This window comes from Glycine soja, chromosome 1 (assembly GCF_004193775.1).
Source record: "Glycine soja cultivar W05 chromosome 1, ASM419377v2, whole genome shotgun sequence".
NCBI classification, from domain to species: Eukaryota; Viridiplantae; Streptophyta; class Magnoliopsida; order Fabales; family Fabaceae; genus Glycine; species Glycine soja.
In genome coordinates this window covers 1092540-1113453 of record NC_041002.1, presented here as the reverse complement: position 1 = coordinate 1113453, position 20914 = coordinate 1092540, and the positions used below count along the sequence as shown (strand labels likewise).

The 20914-nt window shown below is 32.2% G+C and overlaps 2 protein-coding genes across 3 annotated transcripts; one reads left to right on the top strand and one right to left on the bottom strand.

Moving 5' to 3' along the window:
* Nucleotides 1–793: 793 nt before the first annotated feature.
* Nucleotides 794–3284, bottom strand: LOC114408085 (pentatricopeptide repeat-containing protein At1g31920-like). Its single transcript, XM_028371209.1, has one exon. The coding sequence runs from the start codon at nucleotides 2840–2842 to the stop codon at nucleotides 1025–1027; it is 1818 nt and encodes a 605-aa protein (XP_028227010.1). The 5' UTR covers nucleotides 2843–3284; the 3' UTR covers nucleotides 794–1024.
* A 9466-nt stretch (nucleotides 3285–12750) lies between these two features.
* LOC114408067 (extra-large guanine nucleotide-binding protein 3-like) lies at nucleotides 12751–19793 on the top strand. Of its 2 annotated transcripts, none has more exons than XM_028371196.1 (9): nucleotides 12751–13006; nucleotides 13694–14758; nucleotides 15022–15159; nucleotides 15498–15602; nucleotides 15698–15877; nucleotides 16231–16408; nucleotides 17590–17837; nucleotides 18469–18641; nucleotides 18968–19793. In XM_028371196.1, exons 2-9 carry the CDS (start codon nucleotides 13793–13795, stop codon nucleotides 19560–19562), a joined length of 2583 nt encoding a protein of 860 aa, XP_028226997.1. In that variant the 5' UTR covers nucleotides 12751–13006; nucleotides 13694–13792; the 3' UTR covers nucleotides 19563–19793. The 2 variants fall into 2 exon arrangements, with proteins under 2 accessions (XP_028226997.1, XP_028227001.1); XM_028371200.1 differs by having other exon boundaries at nucleotides 13504–14758; nucleotides 18968–19562.
* The last annotated feature ends 1121 nt before the right edge of the window (nucleotides 19794–20914 follow it).

Genomic DNA, 20914 nt, shown 5'->3' with positions numbered 1-20914 from the left:
AAATTAAAAATTGTTTGAAAGGAGATTAATTTAACTAATAAGAAATTAAATTAAAATATAAAAACTGTTAAAAACTTTTAATTTAAGAAAATAAAAAAACTCATTTCAATATATGAAAAAAATGTTTAACTGATAATTTGCAAAAATATTGTTAATTCTGATTGACAAAATTTAATCATTAATTAATGAAAAGTATAATTAATAATATAGGATTGAATTAGTTGATAATGATATTTCATTACGTAAAAAGATAGTTTACATAAACTTACAAATATTTGTATATAAGCCTGGATTTTTCTTATTATTCTTGCTTCTTGTATTCCTCTGTTATAATTTTTAAATAACTTAACACGTTAAAAATCAAAATTTGTCAATAACTCATTATTTTTGTAGTCTGAAACATCAAATACTCTTTTTTTTTTCTTATATTACTACCGTGTTTATGTGAAGACTACTATCAAGTGCAGCAGCCAGCAAGATAAACACTTTAGACTTATCTCTGAATACTAACTTCTTTTTGGGTGTATCATATAAAAGATTAACAAATTCTTTTAGTATTAGTATCAATTAGTTAGGGGCGAGAGGTCCAAAAATTGAAAATAGTACAATGAGTTAGGTGCTCTTCCTCCAATTGCTTTGTGTTTCTGAAAACCAAGAATTTATGTGACAGTCTTCTATAGCCTAAAGAAAGAAAGAAAGAAAAAAACTGTTGCGTTATCAAAATTATCAATTTGCTGACATCTTCGCTTATTCTTACTCTGATGTGCCTACAATTTCTATAACAAGTAGTATATGTTAAACAATACCATAACCAAAACCTATTTTCTTGTCTTGCTTGTGTGCTATGGATAGCAATATCATTGGTAGAAAAAGATGCTCAACATACCACAATGTCCAATCTTATTTCTAGTAGTTGTCTATTTACTGCAATATATATAACTAACAAATATGTGTGGGAAATGTCAAGACAGGAAAAAAAATACTACCCCTACAAAGAACCCTTTATGCATAAATGTAATGAAATTCACCAATAATCTTTACATGAGCAAGTTCCATCTTTGAAATGGTGGAAGCGATTACGGTCTCTCACAGTAATTTCCCGTTCATAGATCACGGAAATGAACTTAGTGTAAGTATGACAGTCATTACACATCCTAAGATTTCTTGATATTCTTATGGGAGATCCCTCCGATGTCTGTATTAGTGCAAAAGCAATTGCCAACTTCTGACTATGATGTTTCAGTCTCTGCCTCTTTTCATCTTCATCCACATCAAGCAACACCTGTGACATGTCTGGTGTATAGCCTTCAAATTTCAACTGCCATTCCATTTGTTGAATCATATCATAGATGGTTTCACATATTGGTTGAGACTTGTCCTGCGAAACAAACTTGTATACATTCCTATTTGCTTCAACCAAACTGAACCCAGGTGTTTGCACCAAGTGTTTTTCAGCCATTTCTGTTCTGATCCTGGCTACATTAGCCCATTTTTTAGCCCTTGCATACATATTTGCTAGCACCAAATAGTCCCCGGGATTGTGTTTATTCAACCTGAAAATATTCTCAGCTGCAATCTCCCCTATTTCCAAGTTATGGTGAACCTTACAAGCACTAAGAAGGCTCCTCCAAACCACATCATTAGGCTTAATTGGCATGCTTTTTATGAGGTCATAGGCTTCCTTTAGCATCCCAGCTCTCCCCATAAGATCCACCATACAACCATAGTGCTGAATTGTTGGTTTAATCATATGCTCAAATTGCATGCGGTTGAAACATTGAAGACCCTCATTGACAAGACCAGCATGACTGCAAGCACTTAACACACCCACATAGACAACATCATCTGGTGTCAAACCTTCCTCCAGCATGTCAGAGAAAACTCTTACAGCTTCCCTACCGCGCCCATGAATGGCAAGCCCCGCGATCATTACAGTGTAAGAGTATCTATTCTTATGAGCCATATTTTGGAACACACAAAGCCCTTTCTCAAGGCTCCCACACTTGACATACATATCAATTAATGAAGTCTTCACAACAACATTGAGTTCACTGATGTTCCTCAACAAGATCCCATGTATGCACCTTCCAAGATTAGGAGACCCCAAATGAGTGCAAGCAGAAAGTGCACTAACCAGAATGCTCTCTTCAGCCCTATGGCGTCCCTCGCCGCTCATGTCCCCAAGAAGCATCAAGCACTCATGCCACATCTCCACACTAGCATGAGCACCAATGATGGAACTCCACGAAGCCACACTCTTTTCATCCATTTGCTCAAACACAACACCAGCATGCTCTATTGCCCCACACTTGCCATACATGCTAATCAAGCCATTTTGCACAAAGACATCAACCTCAAGACCAGCCTTAAAAACATGAGCATGAATTTGCACTCCTTCCTTGAGAGCAACTAATAGAGAGCATGCCTTGAGCACAAACGGGTAGGTGAAGTTGTCAGGTTCAATTCCTCTTTCAAGCATCTCAACATAAAGCAACAAAGCTTCTTCTAGATCCATGCTATTGACATTTCCTCTAATCATGGTATTGTACTCAAAGCTACCAGGTTCCTCAATCTGCCTGAAGATTGAGCAAGCATACTCCATGCTGCCCCATCTAGATAGAGCACAAGAGGCAACAAGATTGCTGCCACAGAAAGAATCATAGAAGAGACCCAATTTTAGAATATGGGCATGTACTTGCTTGAATTCTTCCATGCTCTTGCATCTCTTGAGCAAAGACAACCATCCCTGCTCATTGAACTTTGCATTCAATTCAGAGCTTTGGGGTGGACTATTTGGCAGTGACAAAAGATGGGATTGGCAAAGGACAGATGTCCCACTCATACTTCCATCCACACCATGTTAAACCAACAAGCTAAGCTAAGCTAAACATAAAAATAGCATACCCCCCATTATCAAGTCCAGGAGATAATATTGATGAAACTCTCCATGTAAGTAAGAATTAACTCAAAATTAGAATATAGAAACTGAGAAGAGATAGTTATGCACCAGAAAAAAGATGAACTCTATGATCCATGATGCAAGGAAAGTTTATCAGATGGTTGCAGAGTATTTGGCAAGTGGGCATGAAGTTGGGGTGTAGTGATCCCAATTACTGAAATGGCAACGGAAAAAAACTGTGCGAAGCATTGGTGGTGTGGTTTTGGGGGTTGACAGCGAAAAAAGATCCTTTTTTTTTTCTCAAAGGGTTTTTCAGAAGAAGAAAAAGATGGTAATTTTGAGAGGATTTGAATGTCATCCACGAAATTTGAGACAGCATTTCAGGCCACAAAAAAGCAGCGTTACATTATGGAACATGGGATTTCTGGATAGGATAATGTTTGGGCAAAGGTTGGGCCCACCAGATTCTCCTCGCAGTTAGAAGGCCTCTAATATTTCGCCATGTGTATGTTTGGATGTTTCAACTATAGAAAATTACAAATTTATTTTATTTTCGTAATTAGTTGGAACCTTGTGATTTACTTGGGGTCTAATTTCGTAGGTTGAATTAGAGCATCTAAGCCAACAGGGAAGAATAATATAGTATAATATTTCGTCTAGTAATAAAAACAAATGTTAAAAATCAAAGTTCTGTCTATCATGGGCTTCAAAACCTTTATTATTTTTTATTAATAATGTCAATTTTGAATGTTACATTTTTCACAATTTATCATGTGTCATCAAATTAATTAAATTAATATAATAAACTAATGAAATATTTAATTTTCTGTATCAAAAAAGTTTTAAGAGATTACAATAAAATTTTAAATATAAAGAGATCAAACTGAAACTTAAACATAAATAAGTGACCAAAATTCTATTATATCTAAAATAATTGACACACTCATGTTTCGTGTGTGTTTATTTCTTTTTTATTAGAGCTTCTTGACACTAAAGAAGATACACTATAGACTATAGACAAACAGATGAGTCAATTTAAATAGATTAGAACCAATTTGATTTCCTTATTAAATGGATTATATTTTGTTTGACTTGCATCCAACTCATTTAACTCACAGGTTAGTGGAATTGTTTGCAGACTCAATAATAATTTTTTCGAAAAATGTTACAAAAATAATAAATTAATAAAAATATTAAAAACAGTACAAAAAAATTTGATAAACACCGAAAAATGTCTAACATAAGATTAAAAAAATTATAAAATAAAACATACGCATGCATTAATGAAATAGTAAAATTCAAAATAAAATTGCATCTACATTACTCAAATATCAAATAAAGCATTAAATACTCTATCTCTAACTTTTTACATTAATAAATTATAAATATTCAAATAGTGAGAAAGAGGTCAATATATAGTATATACCAATAAAATATTAAATAATAATAATTTAATAAATTATAAAATAATAAATAATCTTTAAATTTAAAAAAAATATCTAAAAAAGATAATTGATCTATGGGTCGGTCTGTTAACCATTGGATTGGATCCAACTTGTTTAACATATGAATTAAATAAAGTCCCATTTAAATAGACCGATATTTTAACTAATTAGTCTACGAGTTAAATAAACCATTGTGAGTCAAAGTCCATATATCTGCATCTGTCCTCTTTGTCTCTTTCGGTGGTGCTTGTTGTAAGATTGTTAAAACAAACCTTAATAATGATTCCTCTCTTAAAAAAAATTATTCAACTAGTATCTTGTTTACATTTTTTGTCTTTTGGCTTACATGAATAATGATTATAATATAATGCATGTTTTGTTTTTCAGTTCTAAATGGATGTTCGAAATAAAATGGAGTTTGCTAAAACATCAAATCCTTCCTTTTGTAAAACTGAATTTATGAATTATTAGATTTATTTTGGAATTTATGCAGCACATGTTGAACTAAAATCCAAACATGCACATAAAAGGGTACGAGCTGCAAGCCTAGCCTAAAATAAATTTTATTGTTTCCTACAAGTAAAGTCAGAGCAGTGAAAACAAGAAGAAAAAAAAAGCCTATAAATTGGTCATTTGTTTCCTACACAAGTGAAGCCTTTAGCAAAAACCCTAATTCCTCTTCAGAGACCCAATAAGTTGAAAGCAAAATAATATAAAAACAAAAACAAAAAACGCAATCTCTCTGTGTTCCCTGCATGATAACTTATTGGTAAGCTAATAAGATCACATCATATACAAGGAGCAGCGTTCAATCCTGCTATATGCAAATACTACACCTCTCTCCCTTGGAAACAAACAAGAAGAAAAAGCAGATAAAAAATAGTGATTCTGAATTTCTAATGTCCAACCAAACAATCAACTATCTACCAAACCACCACGGTAAGAAAGTAGCAGGTAGCAGTTGTTGCTCCTTTGGTTCAGTAGATGTATAGTTCCTCCTTACAAATTATAGAAGTACTTGTTAATAACTCCATTGCCATGTTTGGAACTTCACCTTGCATGCCACTTAATGAAGAAACAACCCAAGCTTAGAACATTTGCAGTCCCAAATGACAAAGGACTCACATGGTTTGCGAAACCTTTCCATACACGTGACTTGTGAGTTCATAGAAAAGATTTCCATATTATTCTTTGACTAACTTTTGCAATGACGGTCCAAGGCAACTTTCCATCTTCAAAACTGATTGACTTTTATTATATATATAGAAAAACTGAGGCAGTCATAGATATTTAACATTTTTATCTTTTAAAATACTTACATATTTTCACTCTGATTAAAATATATAACTAGTTGAGAAAATTTTAAGTTAAAAAAATTTGAGAAAAAGAGGTTGAAAGTTAAAAAGTTAAGCCCTTTGGATATGGTTCTAAGGTTTTAGATTGTCTTTTAACATGTACATTTCAAAACAAATTGTGTTCAATTAGATTTAGTTATATTAATTTTTAACTTTTGGAACAATTTTATCTTAATGTACAAAAAATAAAAATAACTTATTAACCATCTCATGTTAATATCATTATTAGCAATTTCACCCACAATTATCATTATTCATTCAACCTCCATTCTCATTATTATTATGGTTATCACAATCGGACCAGGCCAGTTAGTTCAACTAGGAATTGATGATCTATCTCATCGATTTAAATCCCAAAGTTAGAGTGCAACTGAATCAGTTATGAAACAAAAAAAAAAACTGTTTAAGAATCAGTAAAATTGCTAAAAACTAGTAGTTGGATTGGTTTTAAATATTATGATGTATTAGATTTGCTTTCATACATAACTTACTTTTGTTATATGTCATGACTTATGACACTTTTGAGTAAAATTTAATTTTTAACATTATAAATTTATACATATTGTTAGGAATATTTCTTGTGATAAAGTGTAACCAAGTTTCAAAATAGTAATAGAACTTACGTCCAAGTCGTCTCTCAAAGGACTATTGTATATTCAAATAATTAGGACTTAGAAAATAAGGTTTGGTAAAACTATTTATCAATTGATTGTATTGGAATTCATAAAAGAACAAACCGAAGAGTAAAAACAAATAAAAGAGAATTGAAGAAAGAATTGCAGTCTTGTTGTGAGAATTGATGGTTTGAACAGACAGGGTTGAACTTGGTTTTTCCATTTTTCAATACAATAATCGCAATCAATCTAGTTATTCATGCAATTTATCTCCAATTATATTTTAACTCTAATGTCTTAGGTGAAAGAGTCTAAGTTATTTAGATTAATTCTCAATGTCTTGGCAAATCAATCTAAATAACCAGCATTAACGTTTAAGAATTAAAGGAGCCTAATTAGTATTAACCTATGTCTATAATCAATCTCAATTAAGCACTCTTCTCAGTTTGGGAATCAAACAAATGTTTGTTGACTAAACTATTGATTCCTAATGTCAAGTAATAGGTGATCAATCTAAAACAAACATTAAGAAAAGAAGAAGAATAACAAATTTGAATAATTGTATTAAAAGAGAGTATTACATGAAATTAGGTTCAACCTATCCAACCTTGATAGATGAGGAGATTAGTTGCTCATAACTTGATTACAATTCTCATGATCAATCATACAAATGTGTAATGAATCAAAACTAAGAGCCCTAGGAATGGTACTCTCTATCTTAGAAAGTTGTTGTCTAAATCGCACCTAAATGCCTCTTCCATCTCATCTCAAGTCTTTTATATTTTGATATGGGTTTGGATCTAACGTGACACCCTCGCTTAAGTGTGAGTATTATCACTCTCAAGTGATGCCTTCTAATCTTTGTCAAGACAATTACTGACTCTCCTCATGTACGCGCACAAAAAATCTTAAGTGAGGTCTTCATGTTCTTCCTTTACTTTACTTGCCTCGCTCAAGCCCTTTAAGACTTGGCTTAACCGAGGTTCTCCAGTGAATCCAAATTTACTCTCTTACTTATCTCGCTTAAGCACACAACATGTCACACTTAAGCGAGAAGCTCAATTTCTTCAACTGACTTAAATTCCTGCAAAAACTCCACACAAACATCAAAAGGTCCTAAAACTTAAATTATAAAGTTCCTGTGTGATTATTTACAATTTATCATAATCTTAAGATAAACCGTAACTCAATGTATAAAAAAATGCTAGATAATCGTCTCAAATCATATGTAAACTTAATGTATAATTAGTGATTATTACATATCATGTTATTTTTTGTTTAATATTGCTTAATATATTATATAAATTTATTAAAATATAAATATTTTATTGAAACTGGTTCGACTTTGGTTCAATCTTGGTTAAACCATTGAACCAATGTCTTCATCGTTTTAGTGATTGATTTGATTCTGATAACATTTGTTATCATTGACCATTACTTTCTTTATTGTCACCATCATTGTCATTATAAGGAAGCAATGCATTATTTTTATAGTTGCATTTTAAATTAGTGTTAAATGAAAAAATACAAAATGAAAGAAAATCAATGAGATGTTATATATAAAAATGAGAAAGAAATAAAACAATGTGTAATATACATGTTCAATTTATAGAACTTATTATTAGTAACTAACCATCTACCTAATCTACCAATTAACTAACTTCGAAGTACTTCTCAATGTTATTTTTTTAAGTGTGATTAATTGAGACGATTTGAAAAACAAGTACACAAAAAAGTCATTATTAAAAACAGTTTTATTTGGTAAATAACGTCGAGGGGAATTGCTATACAAATTTGAACATGTAAACTTCATTTCTAAAGTTGTGTTATGCTATACAAATCAATTCACACAACAACCATACTACCAACATTTGACCAATCAAATGAAACATTGCTTTGAATACTTACATTTGTTGGGTTCCAAAGAAGTAAACATGCATTTTCTTCCGGTCAGAGGAATAGCCCCACTTCTCCGCCTCACTTACCTGCCACCAGTAAAGAACTCTTCAAAAGTCATGAAATAACTAGTTAACTACTACAAACAAGAAGGGAAGCAAACATAAACATGCTTAATTTTATAACCTAAGGCCCCATTTTTCTTACATTGTGATTTAGGGTGCATTTGACCACAGCCTAACAATGGGTGAAATTTAAGGGAGTAAATTTTAATGGGCAAAAAGTATGTTTAATTAGAGTGAAAAAAGACAAAAGAAGTTACGAGTTCTTTTGTTGTAAAACCAGCACTAATCCTGACAAGGGGAAACATTGTCCAGTGTCGCCCCTCTCCTCCCTCACACCCTTGCTTACATCTCTCTCAAAATAGAAATATTAGCAATATAACAAAACATTAATTGAAAACGAACCTTGAACACACATTACTCTTCTATTAGCCACAATTAATAGAACTAAATTAAACGGGAAATAGGAGGAGGCTAGGGTTGACGACATTACCAGTTCAACGAGGCTAGGGTTGATCGAAGCCCACCGTTCGAGGAACACAAGCTATGGTTCGCTTCGATGTGCCTCACTTTAACAAAACCGAACACCGTTTAGGTGTGTCAACTACTCAGCTTCGATGAGGTTGAGGTGCGTCAGCTTCGATGAGGTTCAGGTGCGTCAGGTTCGATGTGGTTGACGTGCGTGAGGTTCAATGAGGATGAGGTTGAGGTTGAGGTTGAGCTTCGATGAGGAATATCACGAGAGAATGGCTGAGAGGAGAGACAACTGAAGAGGCTAGGGTAAATTAAAGTATACAACGACGGTCATAGGGGAAAAACTGTTGTTGTCTTAATTAGTGGTAATTACAACATTGCCACTACAACCAATTCTACATCGGTTATTTGTAACCGTCTTAAAATCTACGACGTAAAAAACAAAATTTGTATTACTAATTACAAAATTGCCACCGTACCATATATTAAATCGGTTCCCTAGAACCGTCGTAGATTGCGCGATGTTAAAACCATTATTTCTAGTAGTGAGTTGACATCTCAATTTGGACAATAATGTATTTGAGCACAAAATTTACTTGGTAAAATAAAAATGAAAATATCAACTTATCATTGTTAATGCCTTTTGTATTAGAATTATCATACGAAGCATTAGGTTCAAGTATTCGTTGTATCAAGATCTTCTACACTTTAAGTACTTGTATAATATTTAGAGAAACAGAAAACAAGTGAGTCCTATATTTTTTAAAATTAAAGAATTTAAGAGGAGTCAAACTTCTTGTTTGTCATTAACATTCTTTCGGAGGGCCATTGAAATGAACATAATTGTGCATCCTTAGTTGGTGCAAATCAATAATCATGCGTTAGATATGATTATTGCTTTGGAGATTAAAGTGGCATCACTTTTACAGTGTGGGAAGCTATAGTGTGCACTGTTACGAAGCATGGGCATAGTTTGGATACTAGGTTCTACCCTTTCTTTTAGGTTCCTCAATTTTGAAGCGTGCAATATTTCTCTAATCAATCATCGTCCTTTTTGGATGGGGTTGTTAGCTTTAGTTTAATCATTTTGGGTGTTTGACTATGCTTTCTTCGTCTAACTAAAAAAAAAGAATTTCTTTCTTATGTTTATTTAATAATTAACATTGTATATAATTATATTTTTCTCTTTTTTATTATCTTTTTTTAAAAACACGCATTTAACATTTAAGTTTATTCAGTACAATACAGTTTTTATTTTAAAAATATATTCGAAAAAGCACATAGTTGTCACATAAATATTCAAAATAGAAAAAAATCAATGTAATTTACAAAATTAAATGCCCATTTTTTTATAAATTCCGCAAATGTTCCAATTAATCATTTTTTATACTATACTGATATTGAATTACAATTATGTCTGGACTCTGGAGTGTATTATATTAAGCTTGATAATTTGATTGTAAGGGATGATGCCAACCTTTTGACGGGAATTGGGAAAATATTTTCTTATGAGAAATATCATCATATCTCTAAATATTAAAACGACTATAAGAAAGAAAAGAATCTCATGTAACTACTTGAAGGATTAAAATTGGCATTTTTTTTAATTCATTTTACGATTGATTGAGATGGTATTTGAAACATTTGTATTAATAAAAAAAACATTATTTATAACATTTTTTGCTCTAAGGTTTAAAGGTTACGTGGCGAAAATGCTTTAATCTTGACATTTTGCCAACGAATTGAAAGTTTGAAACGGCAATAAATGAAGTGTAAAAAGCAATCATACTCACCATTTTATAACGCGTTCGTTACAGATATCTACTTAAGCAACCAAACTCTTTGCAATGTTTTTTTTTTAATTTAAGGTTTTATTTCTCCATATAAGGTTTTTTATTAATAAATCAATTAAACCGTATATATACCATGATTTAAAATGTTCTACATTCCAGTGAAAAACATGAAGAAAAAAATCAAGAATGATATTATCATCTGCACTCTCATAATGCTACTTTTAAAATCATAGTATGTATTCTATCTTTAAATTAAAACAGTTTTAAGTAATTATTATCCTATTATATTTTTTTATTGATAGGGATAGAAGATGTAATAAAGAATACTCTCGCATTGAGCAGTATCATAATTTATTTATTATAAACACCTCAATTAAAATCAATCCCATCTTAATTTTTCTTAACCAAATCTTAATTTAGCTTAGGTTGTGTTCTGCAACATTTCATATAACTAATAAAAATTTTATCAAAAAACAACAAGAAAGTTACTTTTTTTTTGCTTGGAGATGTGTGCTTTCTTGGTTGAACAAGTTTTCAACGGATATTTAAATATGCAGTGTTTTATTTAGCGTTAAGGAATTGATTATAAGTTTAGAATGAGTTTTGAACATTAAGGAAATGATCACATGTTAGGTTTGAAATTAGAGAAAAATTTAAAACTGATTTTGAGTTAAAATAATTTTGAGTAATTTTTGCGTTGCTCTTAACTTGATTTTATAATAAAATATTTAAACATAAATTACATTACTTCACAATCAATTTAATCAAAAATAAATTTTACAAAATAAATTTTATCAACATTTATCTAAACACACTTTTAGGATATGTTTAAATTCAGATCTATTGTGAGGGGTCTCAAAGGCCAATTGAACTAACAAATGGTTGAAAACCTCTCTTTCAACCACTTCAACCAATTTCTCAAACATATACTTATATTCACATTATATTTCTAGAAACAAACTCAACTCCAAAAAATAGATGACTTAAATATAAAATATGATCAACTAAGATTTTAGTTTCTAAATTTTTTTAAAATTTAATTTTTAATCTCTAAATTTTTGTTTGATTAATCAAGTCCTTAAACTTTTAAAAATTTTAGTTTTTAATCTTAAACAAAAGTTTAAATTCATTATTTTTATTTATTTAATGAGATTTGAAGGATTAAAATAAAAAAAATCAAAGTCTAGGAATTAAAACTTTTAATAAAAATTTAAAAAGTTTGACCAGTTAAATAAAAAATTAAGAACTAAAATTTGAACTTAAAAAAAATATTTTAGGAAATAATTTAAAATGAGTGGTCCATGCATGTCTTGAATCTTTGTATTATTAGCACAACTTTCTAACTAACAAAGATAACAAGACAGTTATGTTAAAAGATACTTATAAGATTAAATTTTTTAATATATATTTAATGCATATATAAGTTTATATAATTAATTTTGTAACAATTAATTTTGATATAATAATATATTTTTTACATATATAAATTTTTATTAAATTTATAATTTTTATTAAATATACATTACAAATTTTGTTATTATATATAATAATATTAATTATTTTTAAACATAATTGATCTATCAATTTAGTTAATTAAAATATTATTATAATAATATAAAGATCACATGTTCAAAATCTACCATTAATCACCTGATATAGATACGAGATAAGCATCCATTTATCATAAATAAACATTCAAATCTCAATGAAAGAACATTTTCTAATTTAGTCAAAAGAGTTAAAGATTAATACCTTCAAATATTAAAATTTATTTATTTAAGAGTTTTAGTGTCAATAAATATGTTTCAATAGAGTTAAAAGTTACTCCAATATTGTATTAAATAATTTTTTTAAGATTATTTTTAATCAATATTTAATGAGAATAATATTTAAAAAAAGTAAGTTATTAACTAAAGAGATAATAAATATTAAAAAATTACTTAATATTTTAATTAAAATTCAATAAATTAATTACAGTTTTTAATATTTATATCAAAACCTTAAATATCATATTATCTTATTTGAAACGAAAAGAATAAATTTTTAATTATAATTAAGAATCATAATTTATAATTATTTATCAACCTTATTACATTATTAAATAAACATTGAGTGAAGACATCACAACATTACATAAGATAGCATACCACATGATCAAAAACATAAACACGGTGAGATATCATTCCATAAAATAGAATAACACATCAAAAAACATAAACACACTGAGAGTTAGCAATGGGGGTGGTAAGTGGGACCCATTGATTTTTCACCCTCATCTTGTTCTTGTTCTTCTACTACTTCTTCTACTTGTTACTTTCTGAGCTAACCTTTCCCTTTCTCTCTTTTTTCCTTCATCAATGGTGGTGGTGGCTTTTGAGAAAGCTCTGTCTTTTGTCTCTTGGAGCTCAAAAGCAAGAGCACCTTAGATTTTAAGATCGGATTCGCTTTCATTCTGTCCCTTTTCTCAGGTACATTCTCATCGTCCCCGTTCTCTCTCTCTCTCTCAACTCTCCCCCACCTCCTTTCTCTCACTATAAAGTTGAAAGTGATGTTTTTTATTTTTTGGGTTTGTCTTATTATTTATTCTAGCTTGAAAATTCTAACATTTGAGTCTGTTTCTAAGTTGGTTTCTTCGGGTGGCATTTATTAGCAGCAAGTGGTTTGACTCTAGAGTATTTTCAACACCGGAAGAACCAACACTTGTGACCCGTTCTTCCCTCTTCTTATCTTTCTAACATCCAAGGCTGATAAAGTTGAACGGTTTACACGTTTTGTTTCTTGTTTTTGTCTATTTTTTACTGTATATAATTCACTTTTTCATGGGGTTTCTGTGTTTTTGTCTGTCGTCATGCTTAGATACCATGAGTTGAATTTGGTTTATTTTAATTTCATTTTATTTTTGTTTAGCATACTTGTATTTTTTTTTCGTTTTTCTAATGTAAAAGAAAACCATTCAACTATGAAGGCTTTCAAGTTTCAACGTTTGATTGCGGCTGCTTGATGGGCCATGGCTGTGACTGATTCTCTATGTGCAAAACCAAAACTCCTAAAACCCCTTAATATTTAACATAATTCAACCTCTTCTTCCTTTTTTTTCCTGAAGATATATGTCGATTTCTATTTAGTTACAAGTATATTGGAATTTGTTGTTTTAGAGAGAGCAACAAGTTCTTGTAGTTAAATCTGATGCTGAAGAGTGAAGATTGAGGAACTTAAAGTTTGAAGTTTAAGGGGTGCTTTTGATTACAAATAATATGGATCAAAATAGGGGAGAGAGCTGGAGGGAATTAGTGAAGAAGATGCTTCCTCCTGGTGCTTCCATACCTGCTGATGCTTCTAATCTTGATTACTCCATAGCAATGGAATATGTTGGTCCACCAGTTTCATATGATGTACCAAGAGTTGAGCCCTTTGACGCAAACTCAAGAGCAATTCCCACTGCTCAACCACTCTCTGGATCACAAAGATCAAGTACTCATGGGGGCCATATGGTGATTGAACCAATCCCTCTACCGGTGTCTCGTATTGCTGGCGTAACGAGCTCTCCTAATCAAAGTCCAAGGGTGTCAGGAAGTTCAGATTCTGTGGTTTCTGTCTTACAGAACCCAGATCTTTCTTCTGCGACACCTTCGGCTTCGCCTGCTTCAGTTCATAATCCTCCTAGCAATCCTCCTAAGCCAGGTAATGAAGCGAAGAGAGCACCGGTTGTCACTTTTAATACTGTTGATAGACCTCAGAGGAAAGAGGTGGAGGTTGTGAAGCCAGTTTATTCGGAATACGTTGGAGTTTTGAAAGAAAGGAAGAAAAAGAAAATAAGAGTTTGTTATAGGTGTGGAAAAGGGAAGTGGGAAACAAAGGAGTCTTGCATAGTTTGTAATGCCAAGTATTGCAGCAACTGTGTGCTTAGGGCAATGGGATCAATGCCTGAAGGACGTAAATGTGTAACATGCATTGGTCAGCCAATTGATGAATCGAGGAGACTGAAATTGGGTAAATATTCAAGGGTGTTGTCCCGACTGTTAAGTCCTCTAGAAGTCAAGCAAATTATGAAAGCAGAGAAAGAATGTTCTGCTAATCAGCTTCGGCCAGAGCAGTTGATTGTCAATGGATTGCCCCTGAAGCCTGAAGAGATGGCAGAATTACTTGGATGTCCCTTACCTCCACGTAAGCTGAAGCCTGGTAGATATTGGTATGACAAAGAATCTGGTCTCTGGGGAAAGGTGATGGTTTGTGCTTTGTTACTGAGAATATTTCTGCTTTAATTTTTCCTTGTACAAAATATTATTTTTCCGTTTGGTATAGGATGGAAAGTTGGAAATTTTATTTTCAAATGTACAAAGTGAACTTGTCATGAGGTTATATTCATTTTCCCAGCATATCAAAAGTTTTATTTTCAAATTCATCAGGTTAACTTATCAAAATTCTATATTTCCATTTGTAATCAGATGACAGGATTTAACTTTTGTACTTGTTCATTTAATAGGAAGGGGAAAAACCTGACAGAATCATAAGTTCAAACTTGAATTTCAATGGGAAACTTAGCCTCGATGCTAGTAATGGAAACACCGAGGTTTACATGAATGGTCGAGAGATCACAAAACTTGAATTGAGGGTACTCAAGGTAAGCTTTTATCCTTGTTTAAATATTATCCATACAACCATATATAAGACTTGGGTGTGCCACCAGATTTTTGAAGATATGAACAACAGGCTGCAGCTGTTTCCCAAAGCTCGGAGAATTTTGGAAATGATAAAATATTCTTATATAATTACTCAGAAAGTATAATAACAAAACATCTCTGGATGATCCATAAGGACAATAGTAAAACCTTTACAACCTGCCTATAATTGTGGCATGATGATCCCTTTTAATCTTTGGATGATCATTATCATTATCATAATATCATGGGATTATGGTATTACTGAAATCAATATAATAACCTTTCTTTGAATTTTCAGCTGGCAAATGTGCAGTGTCCACGTGATACACACTTTTGGGTCTATGACGATGGTCGTTATGAGGAGGAAGGTCAAAATAATATCAGAGGAAACATTTGGGAGAAGGTATTTGCTGACTGAGTATTTCTTGGTGGGAACATCTTACATCATATGAGCATGTAGAATATCATTGAAAGAGATATTTACTTTTTCCCTGACAGGCCTCAACAAGATTCGTATGTGCCTTATTCTCTCTACCCTTTCCCCATGGTCAGCCTCATGGGCAAAAGGATGAAACTAGTCACTATACCACAGTTCCTAATTATCTGGAACAGAAAAAGACTCAGAAGCTTCTTCTTCTTGGAATTCAAGGATCTGGCACTAGCACTATATTTAAGCAGGTATGGCTTTTATTTCAAATATTTAGATGTATGTTTATGGTAAATACTTCCGAGACAAGCAATTATATTGTTTCAAATCAAAAGTAGCAAAGATGTATGAAAAGTTATTTCATGTTTCATTGTTTTGTTTTACTTCTAATATTCTTTATTTCTCTCTTCTCCCTCTCTCCCCTTTTCTTTGATTATTTTATTGGGAGGTGAAAGAGTGGGAGTTGATATGAAACTGAGTAGAAGTTTTTGTAGTCTCTTCATTTACACTAATGGAATTAAAATATTTTTTGTGTCTTAGTGTTTAAGACTGATTTTCTTCTAACTTGATTCTCCTCTATGGCACTCTTGCAATTGTTGAGCAGGCCAAGTTTTTGTATGGGAACAGATTTTCTGATGAAGAGCTTCAGGATGTCAAATTGATGATCCAGAGTAACATGTATAAATATCTTAGTATTTTACTTGATGGAAGAGAGCGCTTTGAAGAGGAGGCTGTTTCTAGAATGAATGGACAAGGTTCTCCCGGTCAAACTATGGAAACAGGTAATATTTCATGCCATGGTAATTTTGTTTTCAAGTTTCCACTTCATGTGTTTACTGTTTGGCTAACAGGAGACAGTGTATGAAAAAAATACTGTAAGTTCATTCAATACCTTATCATCAACTACATCCAGTAGCACCTATACACTTCATTTGTTCTTGAATCAGTTAATTTCTCTGTATTTCTCAGACTCCCTAACCCTGAGCATGGGTGGAGGAACATACTCTTCTTCATGGCTTGGATCATTAGAAAGATAGGATACAGTATTTCTAAGTTTTAGTTTTTTCTGTTGAAACCTGGATATTTTCATCATTGATTTTGCTATATTTTTTATAACGCATTCTATTGGGGGAATTAAAGGATAGCTAGGTAAATTGAGCAGCTGAAATTCTGTATGAACCTTTTGTTTTCTTAATTTCAATTTCCAAGTACTCTTTCTTTGTTATCTAATTGTCAAGTTCTGTTTCAATGCCATATCTGATAACCCCTAGTTGGAAACTTTTTAATAATGAAAAAGAAAATTCAAAATTGATAGGATTCTACTACTATGATTTTAAGCACTTACTAAGTGCCACAGCATTTTGGGGGGATGAACGAAATTTACCCTAATACCAAGAACCTTGCTTGCTGAATGCTAGTGAAGACATTAAATTTTAAAAGTATTTTGGGTGGAATAGCTAATTGAATGGGACATGACATACCACCTTCACCCTGTGTCTAAATTTTTTAAGTATCCCATAAATTTAGGAGCTAGTTCAGAAAATGTGTTGCATGATTGATAATTTTGTGACTTGTAATATTTATTTTCCTAAATAAGCTGCAAAGTGTCGCATTTTATTAAGGTTAACACATCTGTGGTTATTTTTATTGCTGATTGTGTAACTTTCCTGGTATTAAATTATACTAAGCTGAGTTTCTGTCTCTTGGTAGGTAACAAAAAAAAAAAAAAAAAAAATATATATATATATATATATATATATATATATATATATATATGTATGTATGTATGTATAGAAACATGAGTTGATTTCTGTTTTATCTAAGAAATGACTAAGCTGCTGCAAATGTGCTGTTTCTGAATTATAGATGTGTCAATGTTAAATCCCACGGCCAACTTTTATGTTAATCCTGTAATGGCATCATAATGCTTCAAGTATATAACCTGATTTCGATATTTATTCAGGTAGCAATGGTGAAGCAAGTAATACTAGTGAATGCATCTATTCCCTCAACCCAAGACTAAAACATTTCTCTGACTGGCTCCTGGACATTATAGCCACTGGGGATTTAGATGCCTTCTTCCCTGCAGCCACACGGGAATATGCACCATTAGTTGAAGAAGTATGGAGGGACCCTGCAATACAAGAAACCTTCAAAAGAAAAGATGAGCTTCACTTTCTTCCAGATGTTGCCGAGTACTTCTTAAGCCGGGTAATTGTTTAACTTTTGTCCTTGAAGATGTGTATTTTTGTTCAGTTAAAGTTGTCAGGCATCTGATATTTACTAAATCTTCCCTTAGCCATCAATTTTTTTCCTACCATCTTTTACTAATTTTATGTTATAAGCAGAGGTGTTAATATTCCCAACATGTTATCTGCATATCAAATTATGCTATCACTTTGCTAATTGTGCCTTCACCTATATATCATTATATCTCAGTGCAATATTCATCTTGTTTTTTATTAGGATTTGTTGGAAAGGAATATTGTAGCACACATGGAGGTTTTAAGTCGTGTACTTGGGTTTGCTTGGTAGGAGCAAAAATGGAAAGGTTATAATGGAGGGAAAATAATGGACATATTCTGACTTGTTTCCAACCCTTACCAAGCAACTTTTTTCCTACTCATCACTGGAGTCTTCTTAAAATGATGGTCTTTTTTATGTGCTTTTCTTTGAGTCATTATTCTTTCTGATTATTCACATTTATAGACGCTGTTATAAATTAAGTATATTGTATGTGAAAAATGGTTATTATTTTGCTAGGATGCTTTGCCATTTCTGCTTCCGGAAATTTTATGGTATTGTCATGTATAGCTAGATAATGTACTCTTGTTTCCTTCAGGCTGTTGAGATATCTAGCAATGAATACGAACCTTCTGAAAGGGACATAGTATATGCAGAAGGGGTTACTCAGGGAAATGGTTTGGCTTTCATGGAGTTTTCTCTTGATGACCGTGTCCCAAAGTCTGATACTTATTTGGAGAACTTGGATGCTCAACTGCCACCACTGACCAAGTAAGCTATAATCATTCTTTCTGAATATAACAGCAACAACAAAGCCTTATCTCATTGGGCAAGATTGGCTACATGAATTACATGATGTCACTAAACTCAGTTAAAGACCAAAAGTTAGTAATGTTATTTATCATGAGATCCTGAGGGATATATAGAATGATGTCAGAAAATTTGTTTACTTTTGACATTGTTTGATCTATGTAGCTGACTCCACTGAATAGGAAAAGGCTTTATTGTTGTTATCGTCAGTATCCTCACCTTCTCCCCACCTCACACTGAGAAACAGAAATGAGAAACACAGACTAAACCCTTCTTTGATGTCTCAGGTATCAACTCATTAGGGTGAATGCCAAGGGCCTAAATGAGGGCTGTAAGTGGGTTGAAATGTTCGAAGATGTTCGAGCCGTGGTCTTTTGCGTTTCCCTAAGCGACTACGATCAGTTGTCGCTTTCCCCAGACAGTAGTGGCAGTGGAACACTTGTTCAAAACAAGATGGTACAAAGCAAGGAGCTTTTCGAGACGATGGTGAGGCACCCTTGCTTCAAAGACACCCCTTTGGTGCTAGTCCTTAACAAGTATGATATCTTTGAGGAAAAGATTAGCAGGGTGTCCCTAAATACATGTGAATGGTTCAGCGATTTTTGTCCAGTTCGTGCACACCATAATAACCAATCACTGGCCCATCAAGCCTACTTCTATGTTGCCATGAAATTCAAGGACCTTTATGCATCCCTCACAGGGAAAAAACTCTTTGTGGCACAAGCCAGGGCAAGGGACCGAGTAACTGTTGATGAGGCATTCAAGTACATAAAAGAGATCCTGAAATGGGATGAAGAGAAGGAGGAAAATTTCTATGGTCCACCTGAGGATTCATTTTACAGCACAGACATAAGCTCCTCTCCCTTTATCAGACAAGAGTGAATGAGTGTCCATAAAAAAATATATTATTATTTGGCTGTTGAAAAGGGTTAAAAATGTAACGTGCTGGCCAGCTTGTGTTCTATGATCCTATATGTATTTGAAATGTTAAGTGAAAGTTATTGATGGTTTTGGTAGAGTTCTTTAAAGCTGAACCTTTGTAGTGTATAGCTGCATGCTTGCTTTTTCTTTGCATGTGGAGGAGCTGTTAATTGGTCTCGTGCCTTCAGACTTTATGGAACATTTACTCTAGCAGCAATAGTAGGGAACGGAGAGTGAAAAAAAAAATAATTGATGCAGTAATCGAAAGATTTTGCCTAAGTAGAATTATTGAATTGTCTGAGACTGAATTTGTATAAAATAATATTAAGTATCATAGAATATAGCAGGAAAAGCCGAATAAAAAACAAGTGAAAAAATTTAGTGTTTTTTTTCCTGATGTAAGATTTAATCATTATATGAGAGGTAACAGAAGGATTCTAAAAAAATGTAGTATTATTGGGAGTTTCTTAATCTGATAAGATGCACGACTTGCTTGCCAAAATCAAATAAATCAAGAACCTATAATCAACGATATATATATATATATATATATATATATATATATATATATATATATATTTTCATTTTGTTTTGTTTCGTGACAGTTACATTAAAGTGTGTTATCATATGGTCCACACTTCTGTGCCACATGCCCACAAATGGAAGAAATTCGAAAAAGAAAAGTGTACGTAAAACTATAAGCAATTATTGTTGTTTGTGTGAATGAAGGAGATATTATTTCCCCAGTCAGATTATTTGTCCTGAAAATTACGTCAGTGAGATGACATGATCAACCCTACACACGAGTACAACGTTCTCCAAGGTCTGTAAGCACTTTCTCGAGAGCTAATTTACCTTATCACTGCTACATGATTCTCAAACCTTAAATTTCTTATACCAATTCCCTATTTACAACAGATATATATTAAACAAAACAAGTTTACCAAACTTTTACAGTTTTCACAATGGCAAAATGAATTTTAAATCTAAAATCTCTTGCAAATTCCTCAACTCTTTCACCACTAAACCGATCTTTATGAGTAATAATTTCATGAGTTTTAATTTAACTAATAAAATTTTTAAATATTCCTAATAAATAAGAAAATTATATCATTATAGAAACTTATATTCTAATTTCTTAACTAAGTTGTTTGGTGAGCAATTCTCATTAAAAAGATCCTTTAGTGCTTAAGAACTAATTGAGTTGTTACAATTAAATGAATGAAGTTGTTTGCATATTCAGCTTGAGTAACAGTTGTCTAGATAGGCATGCTGACAACCCCAACATGCCACTAACATCATATCCCGTACTA

What these genes read in the sequence shown, in the direction of transcription:
- LOC114408085 (XM_028371209.1), bottom strand. Translation starts at nt 2,842, where the DNA reads ATGAGTGGGACATCTGTCCTTTGCCAATCCCATCTTTTGTCACTGCCA.
- LOC114408067 (XM_028371196.1), top strand. Translation starts at nt 13,793, where the DNA reads ATGGATCAAAATAGGGGAGAGAGCTGGAGGGAATTAGTGAAGAAGATG. An exon ending in TTGAATTGAGGGTACTCAAG is followed by an intron (nt 15,160 to 15,497) that starts GTAAGCTTTTAT and finishes TTGAATTTTCAG; the next exon opens with CTGGCAAATGTGCAGTGTCC. An exon ending in CTAGCACTATATTTAAGCAG is followed by an intron (nt 15,878 to 16,230) that starts GTATGGCTTTTA and finishes ATTGTTGAGCAG; the next exon opens with GCCAAGTTTTTGTATGGGAA.